Source organism: Salmo trutta, chromosome 2 (assembly GCF_901001165.1).
Source record: "Salmo trutta chromosome 2, fSalTru1.1, whole genome shotgun sequence".
Classification (NCBI taxonomy): Eukaryota; Metazoa; Chordata; class Actinopteri; order Salmoniformes; family Salmonidae; genus Salmo; species Salmo trutta.
This window is the reverse complement of record NC_042958.1, coordinates 48,238,813-48,263,491: the sequence shown is the minus strand read 5'-3', so window position 1 is coordinate 48,263,491 and position 24,679 is coordinate 48,238,813. Positions and strand designations below refer to the sequence as shown.

General features: G+C 40.8%; 1 protein-coding gene across 5 annotated transcripts in view; it reads left to right on the top strand.

The window, feature by feature from the left end:
* Positions 1–989: 989 nt before the first annotated feature.
* Positions 990–24,679, top strand: part of LOC115156185 (protein shisa-6) — a 104,411-nt gene continuing 80,721 nt past the window's right edge. For all 5 annotated transcript variants that reach the window (XM_029703577.1, XM_029703568.1, XM_029703562.1 and 2 more), the window contains exons 1-3: positions 990–1,073; positions 1,610–2,615; positions 6,189–6,349. In XM_029703577.1, coding sequence (XP_029559437.1) covers positions 2,083–2,615; positions 6,189–6,349 — 694 coding nt within the window. In that variant the 5' untranslated portion in view covers positions 990–1,073; positions 1,610–2,082. The remainder of the gene's footprint in view (positions 1,074–1,609; positions 2,616–6,188; positions 6,350–24,679) is intronic.

Sequence of the window (24,679 nt, the reverse complement as noted above, 5' to 3'; positions counted from 1 at the left end):
TGACTCAAAGTGGAGGAGAGATTGCCTTCATCACTACTTGTTTTTGTAAGAAGTGTTTTCATGCTGAATGCACCGTGGTGTCTGTTTAAACTACTTGGATACCCATGCATACACCACATGACATGCCACCAGAGGTCACTTCACAATCCCCAAGTCAAGAACAGACTATGGGAGGCGCACAGTACTACATAGTGCCATGACTACATGGAACTCTATTCCACATCAGGTAACTGATGCAAGCAGTCAAATCAGATTTTACTAAAAAACAGATAAAAATACACCTTATGGAACAGCTGGGACTGGGAAGAGGCACACACACACACACACACACACACACGCACGCACGCACGCATGCATGCACACACGCACACAGGCACACGCACACGCACAGGCACAGGCACAGACACACACACACACACACACACACACACACACACACACACACACACACACACACACACACACAGGCACACACACACACACATGCGATAAGACATGCACTCTACACACTTACACATGGATTTTGTATTGTAGATATGTGGTAGTAGAGTAGTGGCCTGAGGGACACTAAATGTGTTGTGAAAAGTGTTATGAAATGTAATATTTTAAATTGTGTATATAACTGCCTTAATTAATGTTGCTGTAGCCCAGGAAGATAATGGGAATCCTCAATTAAATACACCTATAAATATGTACATATCTACCTCAATTACGTCGTACCCCTGCACCTCGACTTGGTACTGGTACCCTGTGTATATAGTCAAGTTATCGTTACTCTTTGTGTATTTATTATTACTTTTATTATTAGGTGTTATTACTTTTCTATTACGTATGTATTTTATTTATTTCTGCATTGTTGGAAAGGGCCCGTCACTAAGCATTTCCCTGTTAGTCTACACCTGCTGTTTACGAAGCATGTGACGAATACATTTGGATTTGATTGATTTGATTTGACGTAAAACAGAACGAGGGAGATGAGGGAGGAGAGAAGAGGGGGCTCGAGCTGAGCTCTCTTATTCCAATCACTCTCCTCGCGCCACACAGAGAACAAGTCAACGGGAATCTTGACATAGGTAGGTTTCATCGCCATACGTTTTTTTTTATATATTTGAACTATTGCGTGTGCCTCGCATTAACATGCAGATAAATAAATCACATTGCGTTGTGTTGTGCTTTTTCTGTAAGATAAAATGAATAACTTTTAAGTAAGCCTAATATATTAACATATGCTATTCTTCGGCGATATTTTACTGAGTGAAAACAAATATTTGGCTGCAATTAAAACCGTTTGAATGTATTGGTTCTACTCTATTCGAATGTTTTTCTAAAACTTTAATGCATTTGTAAAGTTCCAGTTGCAATGGAATGTCTGTACATCGAAAGGGGTTTAAACAAGCGCGTCTTGACTGCATGCAGCCGTTATGACAAGCCCAGAATCCCTGAATGTCAAACATTTCACGAAAAGGATGTGACAAAAATACCGCCGTTCAAGAATAAATGATTGTGGTTTCCATCGCGTGGATAAATTGTTAGCTTTGATTAGACTTAACGCACTCCCCTTGACGTGCGGATAATGGCTTATGAAGCGTTTGGTTTGTTTCCTCTATAGCGCAACTTTCACCACAACAAGAAGATGTGAACACAAGCCCTGCCATGTAAAGACGACTCGACGCAAGGCGCCCCACATAAATCAGTACCTTAGACAGCGACACCCGGCCGTTTTCAGCATCTCCAACCCGGCGGAAAGCACACAGTCCACTGCACTCGACTGTCCTACCAGAGCGCAACCAAGGCATGCAGTTCCGTGAATGACGATTCTCTCTATCAGAGCGCAATGGGTTTCAGAAGCGCTGCTATTAATGATATACTTAACTAATTGCGTCTTCGATACTGATGCTATTCATTCTCCTAGCCAGTATGGTAACAGTATCGATCGTGAGAGGACCAACGCGAGTGGCAGGTGACGAGGGTTGTAGCCTTGTTGGACTGAGAGCCTGAGAGCCCTATCACATTCACTTCACTACCAAGTCAGAGAAAATCACACGCGTCGCGTCGGAAGTGAATTGACAAGTTAGACACACCATGGGGATAAGGCACCTTTTGCTGCTCCTCATATACCTGGATCCCCTGAGCGTTCTCTGCGCCGGGACAGGAGGCAAGAAGATGAAACCGGTGACCAAGCGGACTCCCAAGGCGAAAGACACCAACATCACCGCGGTGATCCCCACCGCTGCGCCGCAGAAGAACACGACCAAGGACTACGATACGTGCACGGGTTACTACGACGTGAGCGGACAATTTGACAGAGAGTTTGCGTGTAACAACACGGTTCACCGCTACTGCTGCGGGTCCTGCTTCCTGCGGTTCTGCTGCCAGGAAAAAGAAAAAAGAGTAGACCAGTCAAGCTGTAAAAACTACAACAAGCCGGACTGGGTGAAAACGCCCCCCCCGTCGCCAGCCTCGACGGGACAGCCTTTTGACCCGAGTATGGACCAGACGAACACTGCGGTTTACATCACCTGTGGGATCATAGCTTTTATTTTAGTGGTGGGAGTTTCGGCTAAAGTTGCCTATGACAAAGCTACAGAGCCTCCTCAGGAAATGAATATCCATAGGTAAGTCAGAATGAATGACTTAATAAATGAATTAATGAATTAATGAACGAACGAATATACATGTCTGCTTGGGTGCAAAGTCCCCTTTTATATGAAACATGATGCAACATGATCTGGTCTTTTATGTCTTGAGAGAAAAATGTCAATGTGGTTGAACATATCATTCTGTATTGAAGTCATGTTCCATGCAGTATAAAATATATTATGGATAATCTGAGTATGATAATTAACCTGACATATAATATAGTTAATATGGGTCTTATCCACAACCCCCAGCAGTCTAAACCCTTAAACTAAAAGGTCTGACCCTTGAACTAAGAAGACTAGTTGCACCTTGAAAAGAGTTGTTATGACAATTATGGGTCAGAGGTCAGAGTTCATTGGAACATGGTCACATGAGATTGAGTACATATTTCACCTACATTTTATATAATGTACTGTGAGGTGTCACATGTGTGTTCCTGGTATAGTGGGCTACAGGTATAGATTTTTCTATATGAAAAAAACACCTGACTTTTAACCAGGTTGAGCTATGTCCTGCTTTATACAAATCATTTTATCACCCACTACCAGAATGCCATTAAATCTAGTACACTAGGCTAGTTTACAGACACAATAAATGATGTATATCTTTACAAACCAAATAACCCCTATCTGTACTATTTAGAACCATCATTTGTGTGTGTTAACTAGCCTAGTGTACCAGATTTAATAGCATTCTGGCGTTTACTCTCAATTTCGTATAATCCAATGAAATATAATAAAAACAAAATGCATGTACCATTTGGTGCTATTTAGAACTTTTTTGCAGGTTCTATAAAGAACCCTGCTCATAAGGTTCTAAATGGAACTTGTATGGTGCTATAAAGAACACTTTCCTAAGGTTCTATGAAGAACGATTAGTTCTATATAGCACCAAAAAAGGGTTCCGCTATGGTAATAACCCTTTTTGGGGCTATATAGAATGCTTTTTTATGGTTCTTTATAGAACCTTCATGGAAGAATGGTTCTCAATCTGAAAGGTTCTTTGTAGATGATTTCGTGGAACCATAATTTACTTTTTTTTTTGTTCAGCCATATTACACTGTTAAACTTCCATAGGTGTTACTGTGTTAATTAACAATTTAAGTGATCTACCTCAGGAACAGCTGGGGGTCCCTGAGAAAATAAATACTGAGAGATTTATTCAACCATTCTCAAATGAGCAAAATATTGTTGCCAAATGTAGTCATCTATAACTCAACACAACTGTTTCTTTACATTAACTGGAATGACACTCTCACTCACGGTAGCACAAAAAAAGCTATGCGCAAACCACACCCCAAAATATTCTAATGAGCCTCCTCCCCTACATTTTAATTATCACTAAAAGAGCAAAGAACCCTTTTGTGAAATGTAAAGAACCATTGAAGGGCTCAAAAGGTTCTTTGAGTCATTATGATTCCACATAGAACCATTAGCCTTCCCAAAGAACCCTTGAGGAACCCTTATTTTATTTGTTTGTACACATGAAAGACCAAAGTAATTGCAGAGGTGTTCAAAGGGAAATATTTACATGATTTGGGAAAGCTTGTATATCAGTTGTGTGGTGAAGGACAGATCCTACTGATGTATATTTGATGTATTTTTTTGTTGTTGTATGTTTCACTGCAGGTGTTGTGACAAATCTAGTTTCTGCATCATAACATCAAGCCGGTGTAATACTATGGAGAGCACTGACATCATCCCTTCAAATGCAAACAGATACATCCAGACGCACAACAATGTCTATAGACATTTCCCTCGTAAAATACTCATACAATGTCAAGGCCTTTGCTAAGTCAAAACAAACCATATTGTCATAGACCATAAAATAGAAAACAAAATCTCTAGTCCAACCCCTCTCACCCTGACCTAACTCTAGTCCCATAGCACCTATCATACCAACACGTTCTCTGTGGTGGTGGTGGTGTGCATTCTCAGACTGCAGTGGTGAACTGACATGGGTTAAACAGGGCTATGTTGGAGTCTTCCACAAAGTAGCGGTCTGCAGTTATGTGTTTTCTCAGCTGTTTCCCATCTCCCTCTGGGGCTCTGCAACCTTACGTTTAACCACAGACTAGTGGACAACACATGATGCTGGAGAGCACACATCAATGAGTAACCGCTGATACACATTGTAGTCTCCCGCTATGAAGCATGGTCCTTTTATACATGCGTGGCGCAACACTGGAGTAATCTAGAGACGGTCAATAATGTGTCACGCACAGGCGGCCGGTGGCACCTTAATTGGGGAGGACGGGCTCATAGTAACGGCTGGAACGGTATCAACGGAATGGTATCAAACACATGGTTTCCATGCGTTTAATACCATCCCATCCACTCCATTATTATGAGCCGCTATCCCCTCAGCAGCCTCCCGTTGTATAACATTAAGGTTAAAGTATCATTGTAGCTGCCTGACACGTCTGCACCACAGCAAATCCAATGATAAATACATAACTGCAAAACTCAGATATGAAATAAATAAAAACAGGGACAATATTTATAGAACAGAAAAGGTTACGCTGTACATATATTTGTCATGCACAAGGCTTTGAGCAATTGCAGCAATGCAAACATAATTTGATTTCCTCCTCTTCAAAAAGCTCAGCCAGAAAAAAAAAACTATTTGTGTTATTTTCTGTCATGATGCTGTTGAGTTTTTCCGTTCCCTCTCTCCCCTCTCCTTCTCACCCTCGAGGGTGCCATACCTCCGTATGCACCTGGTGTCGGCCTGAAAAACACTCTAATTCAACCCAATTATAATGGCTTCTCATAAACACAACTATGCTTCTGTTTCTGTTGCTAGTATATTTGTTATCTTCACTGTTTTGCTAATAGAGTGGATGTCCACGCCCCCGTGGACATCTAATTAGCATAATACAAAACCCCATAGAATCTGTCCGTTTAAGTGAGATGTATCTAGCTTGGACTTGCGTCCCCATCCACAGCATCTGCCAATGCCGGTCTTCCGCATCTGCGGTGAAAGGTGGCAGAGCTACAGTGGAATTTGTCAGACCAGGAGACATGCCGAAAATGTAGTGCCAAAAAAGGGGTTAAATATGGGTAAAATAAATATAAAAACAATCTGCTTATCTATCTTATATCTCTCAGATATAAGACAGACACTTTGAAACTTATTTCCTTTCGAGTTATTTTTGGACTGTCTGTTTTGCCATATATGAATATGTTATTCAATGTGTTTCTATGGGGTAATAGCAGTAATACCAAATTCAATATTTCATCAAATATTTTTTTTTTTCAAAAACAAATTATACTCACAGGGTTCCTAAAATTCCAAATCAAATAGCTAAATGATCCTTCTTATGACCTTCTTATATGTTAGTACAGTAGAAACCCATCCCCGGGCCCTTATACCTTAGGGGGTTAATAACGGTTCTCTATCACAATTCAGTGCCAAGAAAAAATTAACTCTCACTCACCTTGGAGTATAATGCAAATGCTTGGAGAAGTGAGCTAAATAGACGTATCAGTGACTTTTGGTGCACAAACTTTTATCAAAATCTGCCATTTTTTTCTCTGTGTCCACAGGGCCCTTGCAGACATCCTGAGGCAACAGGGGCCAATTCCCATATCTCAATATGACTGTGAGAACTTTTCAGCCATGAACGGCTCTCCCAAAGACAACACTCCTCAACAAACCTCCTCCAAGAACCACTACACCCCTGTCCACCAGTCCAAGTCCAACCATGGTACGTGACCTTTATAGTATGATACATATATTCTACTGTTTTCGGTACATATCTTCAAAGACAAATTGATGAAGAATTATGGGCATCCTGGGTGAAGTGTGTGAATGTGTTGGTGCATAATCATTATGTTTCCAGTAGCGCTGCGTGGGTACAATCAATGGGAAAGCCAAGCCAGAAATGTTTTTGCCATATTACAACCTATGTGTTGTGTTAATTGCGTTGTTTGCTCTATCACCTATTAGTTCATATGCCTTGCCACCGTGATATATAGGACCAAGGCCGAGAGAAAAACAAGACACAGTGGCAAATAAATTCAACCACACCTTTGTTTCATCACAAAACCAGAGAGCAACATCTGTCTCCTAAAGTTCACAAAGCATATTGCATATTACAAACAGTTACATTACCTACAGCATGGTCAAGCAAGTTAATGTTTCTGACGTTTTCCGACTACGAAACAACATTTGATTTGGAACCACAGAGAGTTACCACAAGTCGCAAAGAAAACAGGAGCTGCCTCCAATATTCCAGCACCATTTCAACTACAACATTTCAACATCATCAAATCACCTATGCTTATTCTAATACAGTGACAACTGAAAGATTCCCAAAAAAATTTAGTCCAATCAACGTAAGCTAAATATCATATGGCTGTCCATGGTACTAATTTCTCTGTGTGTGTGTGTGTGCTTGCAAGAAAAAATAAATATTGACTCACCCTACTTCTAGAGAAACGCCAATGCCATTCTCCTCTCTTTCATGTTGCCGAAATGGTCTATCACTCTGTCATACAGTACACGCTTTTAGTTGTTGTTGTCCTAGGCTACCTGGCTAAAATGCTTGCTCTCTAGACTAACTTCCTTTCATGGGCAATGATTAGCCAGCTAGTTAACAGTAGCCTACTTCCATCAGGCCAAGGGCATAATGTATAAACTAATGATTGGATCGGATTCGCCATTATAATCATTGGCCAGTACGAAGAATTAAGTTAAACCACAAGTCCAAATCCCTATCCATCCATGGCTAATTTAGGAAAGAGATCATTTTAGTTAGCTCGCTAGCCTTTGGAGGACAACACAACAAGATGCAACAATTACATTTATTTCTGTCAACAACAACGTTTGGCTTTTGATATGATGTGATTGGTGTGAAGCCAAATCCAAACTGGATTCCCTTGATACTTTCTTTCGGTGCACCAGGATCATTCACAGTTGAGCTGAATGCTGATTGGCTATTATTTTATAATTTTTGTTCGTCAATGCTTGCTGGCTTCTCTTGCATTGAATGCTACGGGCGGCAACAATATCATACCCTTTTGGGCCAGACGCATCAGATAGATGGTGTGTACACATACAGAGACAGAGGGGGCGCTGTTTCGCTTGCTTGGACGCTTTCTCCGGTCAGATACATTCAGCCTCTTGCGAATTAAAGAAAAATTATGAAACACAGAGAGATGAAAGATACATCATTTTTTTTGGGGGGGGGGGGGGGGGGGGGAAGCCAGGCTTTCATTGGAATCCATGAGTACATGCCACTGTGTGCTTCCTTACTTTGTGTGTGTGTGTGTGTGTTTATATGAGTCTCCCATTGTGTGTTTATTCAGTTTCTGTGTGTGAGAGCACACATTGTGTGTTTATTCAGTTTCTGTGTGTGAGAGCACACATTGTGTGTTTATTCAGTTTCTGTGTGTATGAGAGCACGCATCGTGTGTTTATTCAGTTTCTGTGTGTATGAGAGCACAAATCTTGTGTTTATTCATTTTCTGTGTGTGAGAGCACACATTGTGTGTTTATTCAGTTTGTGTGTGAGAGCACACATTGTGTGTTTATTCAGTTTCTGTGTGTGAGAGAGCACACAATGTGTGTCCACAGCATGCTGTGTTCCCTGTCAGTGGTGTAATCTCCTATGTATACATCCCGTAATCATCCAATTTGTGCAAGAGAGAGAAAGGTAGGGATAGAGACAGTAGAGAGCGAGAGGGATAGAGACAGTAGAGAGAGAGAGGTTGAGAGAGACAGTAGAGAGAGGGAGAGAGACAGTAGAGAGAGGGAGAGAGACAGTAGAGAGAGAGACAGAAAGAGGGCCTGTCAGTGTAGATAACTGTGGCTAGCAAGGGAACTGGCAATCTCTGGCAGGGTGGAAACGATAGACGCTGGCACACAGAGACCGCAGCGAGACCGTGACCGCTCGGCATGCGGGGGTAACGTGATTCGACCACAAGGCTGGGAAGTGGGAACAGAACACGACTGACAGGGTGTACTCTGGGGTATGGCCTCTCTGAAGAGATACAGTTAACGTGAGACAGCTTTGTGGTTGCAGGATTGTGAAGCAGGTCTGAGGAGAGAGAGAGAGAGAGAGAGAGAGAGAGAGAGAGAGAGAGAGAGAGAGAGAGAGAGAGAGAGAGAGAGAGAGAGAGAGAGAGAGAGAGAGAGAGAGAGAGAGAGAGAGAGAGAGAGAGAGAGAGAGAGAGAGAGAGAGAGAGAGAGAGAGAGAGAGAGAGAGAGAGAGACACACAGTGAGACACACAGTGAGACACACAGTGAGACACACAGTGAGACACACAGTGAGACACACAGTGAGACACACAGTGAGACACACAGTGAGACAGAGGCCGTATCCGAATAGCGGTACTTTCATTCTAAATAGTAGGCTGACTGGGTATACAAAAATATGATGTTTTAATGTATGTGGCACTCGAGTATTCTCAAATGCCAGGATGTCATACTCACTTCTTCTTTTCATCTATTACAAATTCACTGCATGCTATTGAGGAAGATAATCAGCTTTTCACATGTGTTTGATAACAGCTGATAATCAGCTGATAATAAGATCGGGGACGGGCTGTAGCAAAATGAACGACTGGAGGGAAACACTTTAGATTACACATTCTCTGTATGGGTGAGTCTAGCATTAGATTACACATTCTCTGTATGGGTGAGTCTAGTATTAGATTACACATTCTCTGTATGGGTGAGTCTAGTATTAGATTACACATTCTCAGTATGTTTGAGTATTGTATTAGATTACACATTCTCATTATGGGTGAGTCCAGTATTAGATTACACATTCTAAGTATGTTTGAGTATTGTATTAGATTACACATTCTAAGTATGTTTGAGTATTGTATTAGATTACACATTCTAAGTATGTTTGAGTATTGTATTAGATTACACATTCTAAGTATGTTTGAGTATTGTATTAGATTACACATTCTAAGTATGTTTGAGTATTGTATTAGATTACACATTCTAAGTAGGTTTGAGTATTGTATTAGATTACACATTCTAAGTAGGTTTGAGTATTGTATTAGATTACACATTCTAAGTATGTTTGAGTATTGTATTAGATTACACATTCTCATTATGGGTGAGTCTAGTATTAGATTCCACATTCTAAGTATGGGTGAGTCTGGTATTAGATTTCGGTATGGGTGAGCCTAGTATTAGATTAAACATTCTCAGTATTTGTGATTCTTGTAATTAATTACAAATTCTAAGTATGTTTGATTATTGTACTAGATTAGACATTCTCAGTATGTTTGAGTCTAGTTTTAGATTACACGTTCTAAGTATGTTTGAGTATTGTATTAGATTACACATTCTCTGTATGGGCGAGTCTAGTGTTATATTACAAATCCTCATTACGGGTGAGTCCAGTATTAGATTATACATTCTCAGTTATGGGTGAGTCTAGTATTAGATGACACATTCTCAGTACATGTGATTCTCGTATTAGATGACACATTCTCAGTATGTTTGAGTATGGTATTAGATTACACATTCTATATATGGGTGAGTCTAGTATTAGATTACACATTCTAAGTATGTTTGAGTATCGTATTAGATTACACATTCTCTGTATGTGTGAGTCTAGTTTTAGATTACACATTCTCACAATGGGTGAGTCTAGTATTAGTACACATTCTAATTATGGGTGAGTCTAGTATTAGATTACGCATTCTAAGTATGGGTGAGTCCAGTATTAGATTACAAATTCTCAGTATGTGTGAGTCTAGTTTTAGATTACACATTCTCAGTATGGGTGAGCCTAGTATTAGATTACACATGCTCAGTATGGGTGAGCCTAGTATTAGATTACACATTCTCAGTATGTGTGAGTCTAGTTTTAGATTACACATTGTATAGATGGGTGAGTCTAGTATTAGATTACACATTCTAAGTATGTTTGAGTATTGTATGAGATTACACATTCTATTTATGGGTGAGTCTATTATTAGATTACCCTTTCTCAGTATGGGGGAGTCTAGTAATAGATTACACATTCTCAGTATGGGTGAGTCTAGTATTAGATTATGCTCAGTGTTGGTGAGTCTAGTACTAGATTACACATTCTAAGTATGTTTGAGTATTGTATTAGATTACACATTCTCTGTATGGGTGAGTCTAGTATTAGATTAAGCATTCTCATTATGGTTGTGTCTAGTATTATTACACATTCTCAGTATGGGTGAGTCTGGTATTAGATTACACATTCTAAGTATGTTTTAGTATTGTATTAGATTACACATTCTATATATGGGTGAGTCTAGTATTAGATTACACATGATCAGTATAGGTGTAACGGTCGTCGTGGTGAATGGACCAAGGCGCAGCGGGTACGTGAATGCTCATGTTTATTTTACAAAATAAACACGAAAACAATGAACGGACGAGTCTTGCAGGCAACACACAGCTATGCAAAGAACAACCTCCCACATTTCCCATGACAAACACATTCCTAATTATAGGACCTTCAATCAGAGGCAACGATAGACAGCTGCCTCCAATTGAAGGCCCCAATCCCAATTACCTAAACACAGATCTAAACACCCTAGAACAGTCATAGAAATATACAAACATAGAGCAATGACCAAAACCCCGGAATACATAAATCAAACACCCTGCTACATACACACACACCCCGAACAATATAAAACAAATACCCCCTGCCACGTCCTGACCAAACTATAATAACAAATAACCCCTTTACTGGTCAGGACGTGACAATAGGTGAGTCTAGAATTATATTACACATTCTCAGTATGGGTGAGTGTAGTAATAGATTACACATTCTCAGTATGGGTGAGTCTAGTATTAGATTACACATTCTCAGTATTTGTGAGTCTAATAATAGATTACACATTCTAAGAATGTTTGAGTATTGTATTAGATTAAACGTTCTCTGTATGGGTGTGTCTAGTATTAGATTACACATTCTCTGTATGGGTGAGTCTAGTATTAGACGATGCATTCTCAGAATGGGTGGGTCTAGTATTAGATTACACATTCTCAGTATGGGTGAGTCTAGTATTAGATTACACATTGTCAGTATAGTATTAGATTACACATTCTCGGTATGTGTGAGTCTAGTATTTGATTACACATTCTAAGTAAGTTTGAGTATTGTATTAGATTACACATTCTCTGTATGTGCGAGTCTAGTTTTAGATTACACATTCTCATTATGGGTGAGTCTAGTATTATTACACATTCTAATTATGGATGAGTTGAGTATTAGATTAAACATGATCAGTATAGGTGAGTCTAGTTTTAGATTACATATTCTCAGTATGGGTGAGTCTAGTATTAGATTACACATTCTAGGTATGGGTGAGTCTAGTATTAGATTATACATTCTCAGTTATGGGTGAGTCTAGTATTAGATTGCACATTCTAAGTGTGTTTGAGTATTGTATTAGATTACACATTCTATATATGGGTGAGTCTAGTATTAGATTACACATTTTCAGTATAGGGGAATCTAGTATTATTACACATTCTAATTATGGGTGAGTCGAGTATTAGATTACACATTCTCAGTACGGGTGAGTAAAGAATTAGATTACACATTCTCAGTTTGTGTGTGTCTTGTGTTATAATATACATTCTCAGTATGGGTGAGTCTAGTATAAGATTACATATGCTCGGTATTTGTGAGTCTAGTTTTAGATGACACATTCTAAGTTTGGGTGAGTCAAGAATTAGATTAGACATTCTCAGCATGGGTTAGTCTAGTGTTAGATTACACATTCTCAGAATGAGTGAGTCTAGTATTAGGTTTCACATTCTCAGTATGGGTGAGTCTAGTATTAGATTACACATTCTCAGTATGGGGGAGTAGAGTATAAGATGACACATTATCAGTATGGGGGAGTCTAATATTAGATTACACATTCTCAGTATTTGTGAGTCTAGTAATGGATTACACATTCTAAGTATGTTTGAGTATTGTATTCAAATCAAAATCAAATCAAATGTATTTATATAGCCCTTCTTACGTCAGCTGATATCTCAAAGTGCGGTACAGAAACCCAGCCTAAAACCCCAAAATGCAGGTGTAGAAGCACGGTGGCTAGAAAAAACTCCCTAGAAAGGCCAAAACCTAGGAAGAAACCTAGAGAGGAACCAGGCTATGAGGGGTGGCCAGTCCTCTTCTGGCTGTGCCGGGTGGAGATTATAACAGAACATGGCCAAGATGTTCAAATGTTCATAAATGACCAGCATTGTCAAATAATAATAATCATAGTACTTGTCGAGGGTGCAACAAGTCAGCAACTCAAGAGTAAGTGTCAGTTGGCTTTTTCATAGCCGAACTTTGAGAGTATCTCTACCGCTCCTGCTGTCTCTAGAGAGTTGAAAACAGCAGGTCTGGGACAGGTAGCACGTCCGGTGAACAGGTCAGGGTTCCATAGCCGCAGGCAGAACAGTTGAAACTGGAGCAGCAGCACGGCTGGGTGGACTGGGGACAGCAAGGAGTCATCATGCCAGGTAGTCCTGAGGCATGGTCCTAGGGCTCAGGTCCTCCTCCGAGAGAAAGAAAGAAAGAGAGAATTAGAGTGAGCATATTTAAATTCACACAGGACACCGGATAAGACAAGAGAAATACTCCAGATGTAACAGACTGACCCTAGCCCCCCGACACATAAACTTCTGCAGCATAAATACTGGAGGCTGAGACAGGAGGGGTCAGGAGACACTGTGGCCCCATCCGATGAAACACCGGACAGGGCCAAACAGGCAGGATATAACCCCACCCACTTTACCAAAGCACAGCCCCCACACCACTAGAGGGATATCTCCAACCACCAACTTACCATCCTGAGACAAGACCGAGTATAGCCCACAAAGATTTCCGCCACGGCACAACCCAAGGGGGGGCGCCAACCCAGACAGGAAGACCACGTCAGTGACTCAACCCACTCAAGTGACGCACCCCTCCTAGGGACAGCATGGAAGAACACCAGTAAGCCAGTGACTCAGCCCCTGTAATAGGGTTAGAGGCAGAGAATCCCAGTGGAGAGAGGGGAACCGGCCAGGCAGAGACAGCAAGGGCGGTTCGTTGCTCCAGAGCCTTTCCGTTCACCTTCACACTCCTGGGCCAGACTACACTTAATCATAGGACCTACTGAAGAGATGAGTCTTCAGTAAAGACTTAAAGGTTGAGACTGAGTCTGCGTCGCTCACATGGGTAGGCAGACCATTCCATAAAAATGGAGCTCTATAGGAGAAAGCCCTGCCTCCAGCTGTTTGCTTAGAAATTCTAGGGACAATTAGGAGGCCTGCGTCTTGTGACCGTAGCGTACGTGTAGGTATGTACGGCAGGACCAAATCGGAAAGATAGGTAGGAGCAAGCCCATGTAATGCTTTGTAGGTTAGCAGTAAAACCTTGAAATCAGCCCTTGCCTTAACAGGAAGCCAGTGTAGGGAGGCTAGCACTGGAGTAATATGATCAAATTTTTGGGTTCTAGTCAGGATTCTAGCAGCCGTATTTAGCACTAACTGAAGTTTATTTAGTGCTTTATCCGGGTAGCCGGAAAGTAGAGCATTGCATTAGACGAACCTAGAAGTAACAAAAGCATGGATTCATTTTTCTGCATCATTTTTTGGACAGAAAGTTTCTGATTTTTGCAATGTTACGTAGATGGAAAAAAGCTGTCCTTGAAATAGTCTTGATATGTTCTTCAAAAGAGAGATCAGGGTCCAGAGTAACGCCGAGGTCCTTCACAGTTTTATTTGAGACGACTGTACAACCATCCAGATTAATTGTCAGATTCAACAGAAGATCTCTTTGTTTCTTGGTACCTAGAACAAGCATCTCTGTTTTGTCCGAGTTTAAAAGTAGAACGTTTGCAGCCATCCACTTCCTTATTTCTGAAACACAGGCTTCTAGCGAGGGCAATTTTGGGGCTTCACCATGTTTCATTGAAATGTACAGCTGTGTGTCATCCGCATAGCAGTGAAATTTAACAATATGTTTTCGAATGACATCCTCAAGAGGTAAAATATATAGTGAAAACAATAGTGGTCCTAAAACGGAACCTTGAGGAACACCGAAATTTACAGTTGATTTATCAGAGGACAAACCATTCACAGAGACAAACTGATATCTTTCCGATAGATAATATCTAAACCAGGCCAGAACTTTTCCATGTAGACCAATTTGGGTTTCAAATCTCTCCAAAACAATGTGGTGATCGATGGTATCAAAAGCAGCACTAAGATCTAGGATCACGAGGACAGATGCAGAGCCTCGGTCTGACGTCATTAAAAGGTCATTTACCACCTTCACAATTGCAGTCTCACTGCTATGATGGGGTCTAAAACCAGACTGAAGCGTTTTGTATACATTGTTTGTCTTCAGGAAGGCAGTGAGTTGCTGTGCAACAGCTTTTTCTAACATTTTTGAGAGGAATGGAAGATTCGATATAGGCCGATAGTTTTTTTTATAATTTCTGGGTCAAGATTTGGCTTTTTCAAGAGAGGCTTTATTACTGCCGCTTTTAGTGAGTTTGGTACACATCCGGTGGATAGAGAGCCGTTTATTATGTTTAACATAGGAGGGCCAAGCACAGGAAGCAGCTCTTTCAGTAGTTTAGTTGGAATAGGGTCCAGTATGCAGCTTGAAGGTTTAGAGGCCATGATTATTTTCATCATTGTGTCAAGAGATATAGTACTAAAACACTTTAGTGTCTCCCTTGATCCTAGGTCCTGGCAGAGTTGTGCAGACTCGGGACAATGGAGCTTTGGAGGAATACGCAGATTTAAAGAGGAGTCCGTAATTTGCTTTCTAACGATCATGATCTTTTCCTCAAAGAAGTTTATGAATTTATTACTGCTGAATTGAAAGCCATCCTCTCTTGGGGAATGCTGCTTTTTAGTTAGCTTTGCGACAGTATCAAAAAAGAAATTTTGGATTGTTCTAGTATTAGATTATACATTCTAAGTATGTCTAGTATTAGATTACACATTCTCAGTATGGGTGAGTCTAGTATTAGATTATATGTGGTCGGTATGTGTGAGTCTAGTTTTAGATTACACATTCTCAGTATGTCACGGCCGTCGTAGTGATTGGACCAAAATGCAGCGGGTATGTGAATGCTCATCTTAACTTTATTTGAACACTACACAAAACAAGAAAAAACGAACGACAGCTAGCCTGTTGAGGACAGACGTTCCGCTAGAAATGTTGTTTTTGTTCCAAATCCATAGTTATGTCTAATTACCTCTGTTTTGTTCGTGCGTTCAGGTCACTATCCAAAGGGTAACGCTCGAGCGCATTTCGAGACCAAAAAATTCAATATGTTCCATTACCGTACTTAGAAGCATGTCAAACACTGTTTAAAATAATTTTTTATGTTTTTTTTCTCGTAAAATAGCGATAATATTCCAACCGGACAATAGTGTATTCATTCAAAGAGGAAAAGAAAAAACAGCGTGCTCGTGTGAATGCGCATATCCAATCTCTTTGTCCCCAGGCAGACCACTGAGAAACTGAGCTACTATACTCTGCCCAGAAACAGGAGACGGCTCAATCTGCTTTCTGAAGGCTTTAGACAGACAATGGAAGCATTAGAAAGTGCAACGTAACCCCACAGATACTGTAGTTTCGATAGAGAATCAAAAGAAGAACTACAAATTCTCAGACAGGCCACTTCCTGCTTGGAATTTTCTCAGGTTTTTGCCTGCCATATGAATTCTGTTATACTCACAGACATCATTCAAACAGTTTTAGAAACTTCAGAATGTTTTCTATCCACATCTACTAATAATATGCATATTCTCGTTTCTGGGCAAGAGTAGTAACCAGTTTAAATCGGGTACGTTTTTTCATCCGGCTGTGAAAATACTGCCCCCTATCCTAAACAGGCTAGACAGTTTGCAGGCAAACCACAGCAGTGCAAAAACAACTTCCCACAAAAGACAGGTGGAAAAAGGGCTACCTAAGTATGGCTCCCAATCAGCAACAATGATGTACAGCTGTCCCTGATAGAGAGCCATACCAGGCCAACACAAAGAAATGCACAACATAGAAATACAAAACATAGAACAATACCCAAAAACCCCGACAACACAAAACAAACACACCCCTACCACGCCCTGACCAAAGTACAATTACAAATAACCCCTTATACTGGTCTGGACGTGACAGTACCCCCCCCCCCCCCCCAAAGGTGCAGACCCCAGATGCACCTGAAACAAAAACTAACAAAACAATAACTCACAACAAACAAATCCCAAAACTACAGTGGAGGGAAGAGAGGGTGGCCACCGTCACCGACGGTTCTAGTGCAACAGCCCCCATCCCCAATCCTCCTACCACAGAGGTGGCTCAGGCTCCGGCCTTAGTCCCCAACACAACCTGTCCACCCCCACTGGAGACCTCGGGCTGAGGCGCGTCACTGGAGACCTCGGGCTGGAGGGTGACTCTGGGAGCTCCGGACTGGAGGGCGACTCTGGGAGCTCCGGACTGGAGGGCGACTCTGGGAGCTCCGGACTGGAGGGCGACTCTGGGAGCTCCGGACTGGAGGGCGACTCTGGGAGCTCCGGACTGGAGGGCGACTCTGGGAGCTCCGGACTGGAGGGCGACTCTGGGAGCTCCGGACTGGAGGACGACTCTGGGAGCTCCGGACTGGAAGGCTGCGCCGGTTTTGGACTGGAGGGCAACTCTGGCCGCGCCGGTTCCGGACTGTAGGGCGACTCTGGCCGCGCCGGTTCCGGACTGTAGGGCGACTCTGGCCGCGTCGGTTCCGGACTGTAGGGCGACTCTGGCCGCGTCGGTTCCGGACTGTAGGGCGACTCTGGCCGCGTCGGTTCCGGACTGTAGGGCGACTCTGGCCGCGTCGGTTCCGGACTGTAGGGCAACTCTGGCTGCGCCGGTTCCGGACTGTGGGCCGTCTCTGTCGGTTCCGGACTGTGGGCCATCTCTGTCGGTTCCGGACTGTGGGCCGTCTCTGTCGGTTCCGGACTGTGGGCCATCTCTGTCGGTTCCGGACTGTGGGCCGTCTCTGTCGGTTCCGGACTGTGGGCCGTCTTTGCATGCTCCGGACTGTAGGACGTCGCCGGAAGCACTGGACGGGGAACTGTCGCCGGATTGCTCTAGACGGGGCACTGTCGCCGGAAGCTCTGGACGGGGAACTGTCGCCGGAACCTCTGGTCGGGGAACTGTCGCCGGAAGCTCTGGTCGGGGAACTGTCGCCGGAAGCTCTGGACGGGGAACTGTCGCCGGAAGCTCTGGACGGGGAACTGTCGCCGGAAGCTCTGGATGGGGACTCCGCACTGAAGGCCTGGTGCGTGGGGCTGGCTTTGGAGGCGCCAAACTAGAGACACGCACCTCAGGGCTAGTGCGAGGAGCAGGAACAGGACGTGCTGGACTGGGCTGACGCACTACAGGCCTGGTGCGGGGGACTGGCTTTGGAGGCGCCAGACTAGGGACACGCACCTCAGGGCTAGTGCAAGGAGCAGGAACAGGACGTACTGGACTAGGCTGACGCACTGGAGGCCTGGTGCGTGATGCTGGCTTTGGAGGCGCCAGACTAGGGACACGCACCTCAGGGCTAGTGCGAGGAGCAGGAACTGGATACACCGGGTCTTGAACACACACTGGAGGTCTGGAGCGCACAGCCTGCACAACCCGCCCTGGCTCGATTGTCAGCGTAGCCCTGCACGGGCGGAGTGCTGGCACAGGGCGAACTGGGCTGTGCTGAGAACCAATGGCTGCCGTGCGTAGAGCAGGCGTAGGGTAGCCTGGACCCAGGAGACGCACTGGTGGCCAGATGTATTGTGCCGGCGCACTTCTCCTAGGCTGGATGCCCACTCTAGCACAGCACTTACGGGGGACTGGTATCACCCGTACCGGACTGTGTGTGCGGATGGGCGAGACCGTGCGCACTTCCGCATAGCACGGTGCTCTTTTGTTCCATCGCTCCCCATAATAAGCACGGGAAGTTGGCTCAAGTCCCAGTCCTGGCCTAGCCAACCTACCCGTGTGCCCCAACATTTTTTGGGGGGCTGCCTCTCAGGCTTCCATGCCAGCCGTGTTCCCACATAACATTCCCGGTTGTCACCAGCCTTCTTCCATGGTCCTTCTCCAGCTAGAATCTCCTCCCAAGTCCATGACTCTAGATAGCTCTGCTGCTCCTACCTCCGCTGCTTGGTCCGTTGTTGGTGGGAAGTTCTGTCACGGCCGTCGTAGTGATTGGACCAAAATGCAGTGGGTATGTGAATGCTCATCTTAACATTTATTGAACACTACACAAAACAAGAAAAAACGAACGACAGCTAGACAGTTTGCAGGCAAACCACAGCAGTGCAAAAACAACTTCCCACCAAAGACAGGTGGAAAAAGGGCTACCTAAGTATGGCTCCCAATCAGCAACAATGATGTACAGCTGTCCCTGATAGAGAGCCATACCAGGCCAACACAAAGAAATGCACAACATAGAAATACAAAACATAGAACAATACCCAAAAACCCCGACAACACAAAACAAACACACCCCTGCCATGCCCTGACCAAACTACAATAACAAATAACCCCTTATACTGGTCAGGAAGTGACACAGTATGTTTGAGTATTGTATTAGATGACTCATTCTCTGTATTGGTGAGTCTAGTTTTAGATTACACTTTCTCAGTATGGGTGAGTCGAGTTTTAAATTACACATTCTCAGTATGGGTGAGTCTAGTATTAGAATATACTTCCTCAAAATGGGTGAGTCTAGTATTAGATTACAAAGTATCATTATGGGTGTCTCTAGTATTAGATTACACATTCTCTGTATGGGTGAGTCTAGTATTAGACGATGCATTCTCAGAATGGGTGGGTCTAGTATTAGATTACACATTCTCAGTATGGGTGAGTCTAGTATTAGATTACACATTCTTAGTATGAGTGAGTCTAGTATTATATTACACATTCTCAGTATGGGTGTGACTAGTATTAGATTGCACATTCTCGGTATGGGTGAGTCTAGTATTAGATGACACAATCTCAGTATGTGTGAGTCTAGTATTTGATTACACATTCTAAGTATGTTTGAGTATTGTATTAGATCACTCATTCTCTGTATTGGTGAGTCTAGTTTTAGATTACACAGTCTCAGTATGGGTGAGTATTGTATTAGATTACAAATTCTCATTATGGGTGTGTCTAGTATTAGATTACACATTCTCTGTATGTGCGAGTCTAGTTTTAGATTACACATTCTCATTATGGGTGAGTCTAGTATTATTACACATTCTAATTATGGGTGAGTCGAGTATTAGATTAAACATGATCAGTATGGGTGAGTCTAGCATTAGATTACACATTTTTAGTATGGGTGAGTCTAGTATTCGATTATAAATTCTCAGTTATGGGTGAGTCTAGTATTAGATTATACAATCTAATCATGGGTGAGTCTAGTATTAGATTATACATTCTCAGTACGGGTGAGTCTAGTATTAGATAACACATTCTTAGTATGGGTGAATCTAGTATTAGATTACACATTCTCAGTATGGGTAAGACTAGTATTAGATTACACATTCTAAATATGGGTGAGTGTCGTATTAGATTAAACATTCTTAGTTATGGGTGAGTCTAGTATTAGATTAAATATTCTATGTATGAGTGAGTCAAACATTAGATTACAGATTCTATATATGGGTGAGTCTTGTATTAGATTACATATTCTAAGTATGTTTGAGTATTGTATTATATTACACATTCTCAGTACAGGTGAGTCTAGTTTTAGATTGCACATTCTCATTATGGGTGAGTCTAGTATTAGATTATACATGATCAGTATAGGTGAGTATAGTATTAGTTTTCACATTCTCAAAATGGGGGAGTACAGTACTCGATTAAACATTCTCAGTATGGGTGAATCTAGTATTAGATTACACATTCTCAGATGGGTGAGTCTAGTATGAGATTACACATTCTAAGTATGAGTGAGTCAAGCATTAGATTACAAATTCTCAGTATGTGTGAGTAAAGAATTAGATTACACATTCTAAGTATGTTTGAGTATTGCATTAGATTACACATTCTGTATATGGGTGAGTCTAGTATTAGATTACATATTCTCAGTATGTGTGAGTCTAGTATTTGATTAGACATTCTCTGTATGTGCGAGTCTAGTTTTAGATTACACATTCTCATTATGGGTGAGTCTAGTATTATTATTATACATTCTAATTATGGCTGAGTCGAGTATTAGATTAAACATGATCGGTATGGGGGGGTCTAGCATTAGATTTCACATTTTTGGTATAGGTGAGTCAAGTATTCGATTATACATTCTCAGATATGGGTGAGTATAGTATTAGATTACACATTCTAAGTATGAGTGAGTCAAGCATTAGATTACAAATTCTCAGTATGTGTCACGGTTGTCGTCGGTGAAGGAGGACCAATACGCAGCAGGTACGTGTATGCTCATCTTCATTTTTAATTACTTCCAAAAATGAACATACAACAATAACAAAGAAACGAACGATCAACAAAAACAGTCTGGCCAAGCAAAGCTCAACACAGAACAATCACCCACCAATAACAACCACAAACACACCCTAATATATGGGACTCTCAATCAAAGGCAGATAGACAACACCTGCCTTCAACTGAGAGTCCCAACCCCAATCAACACAACATAGAAACACACTCACCAGACTAGACATAGAAATACATAAACATAGACTATCAACCAAAACCCCGGAAATACTAAATCAAACACCCTTTAACCAAACACACCACCCTGAACCACATAAAACAAATACCCTCTGTCACGTCCTGACCAAACTACAATACTAATTAACCCTTATACTGGCCAGGACGTGACAGTATGGGCGAGTAAAGAATTAGATTACACATTCTCAGCATGGGTGAGTCTAGTATTAGATTACACATTCTAAGTATGTTTGAGTATTGAATTAGATTACAGATTCTATATATGGGTGAGTTAGTATTAGATTACACATTTTAAGTATGTTTGAGTATTGTATTAGATTACACATTCTCTGTATGTGTGAGTCTCGTATTAGATTACAAATTCTAAGTATGTTTGAGTATTGTATTAGATTACACATTCTATATATTGGTGACTCTAGTAATAGATAACACATTCTAAGTATGTTTGAGTAATGTATTAGATTACACATTCTCAGTATGGGTGAGTCTAGTATTATATTACACATTTTAAGTATGTTTGAGTATTGTATTAGATTACACATTCTCTGTATGTGTGAGTCTCGTATTAGATTACAAAATCTAAGTATGTTTGAGTATTGTATTAGATTACACATTCTATATATTGGTGACTCTAGTAATAGATAACACATTCTAAGTATGTGTGAGTCTAGTATTAGATTACACATTCTCATTATGGTTTAGTCTAGTATTGTATTACACATTCTCAGTACGGGTGAGTCTAGTATTAGATTACACATTCTCAGTATGTGTGTGTCTAGTATTTGATTACACATTCTAAGTATGTTTGAGTATTGTATTAGATTACAAATTCTAAGTATGGGTGATTCTAGTATTATTTTACACATTTTTAGGATGGGGAAGTCTAGTATTATATTACACATTCTCATTATGGTTTAGTCTAGTATTATATTACACATTCTCAGTACGGGTGAGTCTAGTTTTAGATTACACATTCTCAGTATGGGTGAGTCTAGTAATAGATTACACATTCTCAGTATGTGTGAGTCTAGTATTAGATTAAACATTCTAAGTATGTTTGAGTATTGCATTAGATTACACATTCTGTATATAGGTGAGTCTAGTATTAGATTATACATTCTCGGTATGTGTGAGTCTAATATTAAATTACACATTCTCAGTCTGTTTGAGTATTGTATTAGATTACACATTCTCTGTATGTGCGAGTCTAGTTTTAGATTACACATTCTCATTATGGGTGTGTCTAGTATAATTATACATTCTAATTATGGGTGAGTCGAGTATTAGATTAATCATGATCGGTATGGGGGAGTCTCGCATTAGATTTCACATTTTTAGTATGGGTGAGTCTAGTATTAGATTACACATTCTCAGTTATGGGTGAGTCTAGTGTTAGATTACACATTTTAAATATGAGTGAGTCAAGCATTATATTACAAATTGTCAGTATGGGTGAGTAAAGAATTAGATTACACATTCTCAGCATGGGTGAGTCTAGTTTTAGAATACACATTCTAATTATGGGTGAGTCGAGTATTAGATTAAACATGATCAGTATGGGGGGTCTAGCATTAGATTACACATTTTAAATATGAGTGAGTCAAGCATTAGATTACAAATTCTCAGTATGGGTGAGTAAAGAATTAGATTACAAATTCACAGCATGGGTGAGTCTAGTATTAGATTTCACATTCTCAGTATGGGTGAGTCTAGTTTTATAACATACATTCTCAGTATGGGTGAGTCTAGTATTAGATTACACATTCTCAGTATGTGTGAGTCTAGTATTAGATTACACATTCTAAGTATGTTTGAGTATTGAATTAGATTACAGATTCTATATATGGGTGAGTCTTGTATTAGATTACACATTCTAAGTATGTTTGAGTATTGTATTAGATTACACATTCTATATATGGGTGACTCTGGTATTAGATTACACATTCTAAGTATGTTTGAGTATTGTTTTAGATTACACATTCTCAGTATGGGTGAGTCTAGTATTGGATTACACATTCTAAGTATGTGTGAGTCTAGTTTTAGATTGCACATTCTCATTATGGGTGAGTCTGGTATTAGATTATACATGATCAGTATAGGTGAGTATAGTATTAGTTTTCACATTCTCAAAATGGGGGAGTACAGTACTCTATTAAACATTCTCAGTATGGGTGAGTCTAGTATTAGATTACACATTCTCAGATGGGTGAGTCTAGTTTTAGATTACACATTCTCAGTATGTGTGAGTCCAGTATTAGATTACACATTCTCAGGATAGGTGAGTCTAGTATTAGATTACACATTCTCATTATGGGTGTGTCTAGTATTATTACACATTCTCATTATGGGTGAGTCTAGAATTAGATTACACATTCTCAGTATGGGGGAGTCGAGTTTTAGATTACAAATTCTAAGTATGTTTGAGTATTGTATTAGATTACACATTCTATATATGGGTGACTGTAGTATTAGATTACACATTCCAAGTATGTTTGAGTATTGTATTAGATTACACATTCTCATTATGGGTGAGTCTAGTATTAGATTATACATTATCAGTATAGGTGAGTATAGTTTTAGATTACACATTCTCAGTATGGGTGAGTCTTGTAGTAGATTACACATTCTAAGTATGTTTGAGTTTTGTATTAGATTACACATTCTCATTATGGGTGAGTCTAGTATTAGATTATACATTATCAGTATAGGTGAGTATAGTTTTAGATTACACATTCTCAGTATGGGTGAGTCTTGTAGTAGATTACACATTCTAAGTATGTTTGAGTTTTGTATTAGATTACACATTCTCATTATGGGTGAGTCTAGTTTTATATTACACATCATTATGGGTGAGTCTAGTTTTAGAGTACACATTCTCAGTATGGGTGAGTCTAGTATTAGATACACATTCTCAGTATGGGTGAGTCTATTATTAGATTACACATTTTATGTATGGGTGAGTCTAGTTTTATATTACACATATTTCACATTCTCATTATGGGTGAGTCTCGTTTTATATTACACATTCTAAGTATGTTTGAGTATTGTATTAGATTACACATTCTCTGTATGTGTGAGTCTAGAATTAGATTACACATTCTCATTATGGGTAAGTCTAGTATTAGATTACACATTCTTAGTATGGGTGAGTGTAGTATTAGTTTACGTATTCTCAATATGGGTGATTCTAGTATGTTGATAGTTGTTGGTTACATTTCAACTAAACTGTTCTACATAGTATATAGTTAGGTTTGTACATAGTATGGTTTTAGTACATTAGACAGATTTCGGACACGGCCTGAGATAGGTGTGCTCAGGTTTCAGTTTCATTTACGTCATTTAGATTACACAATCTCAGTATGTGTGAGTCTAGTATTA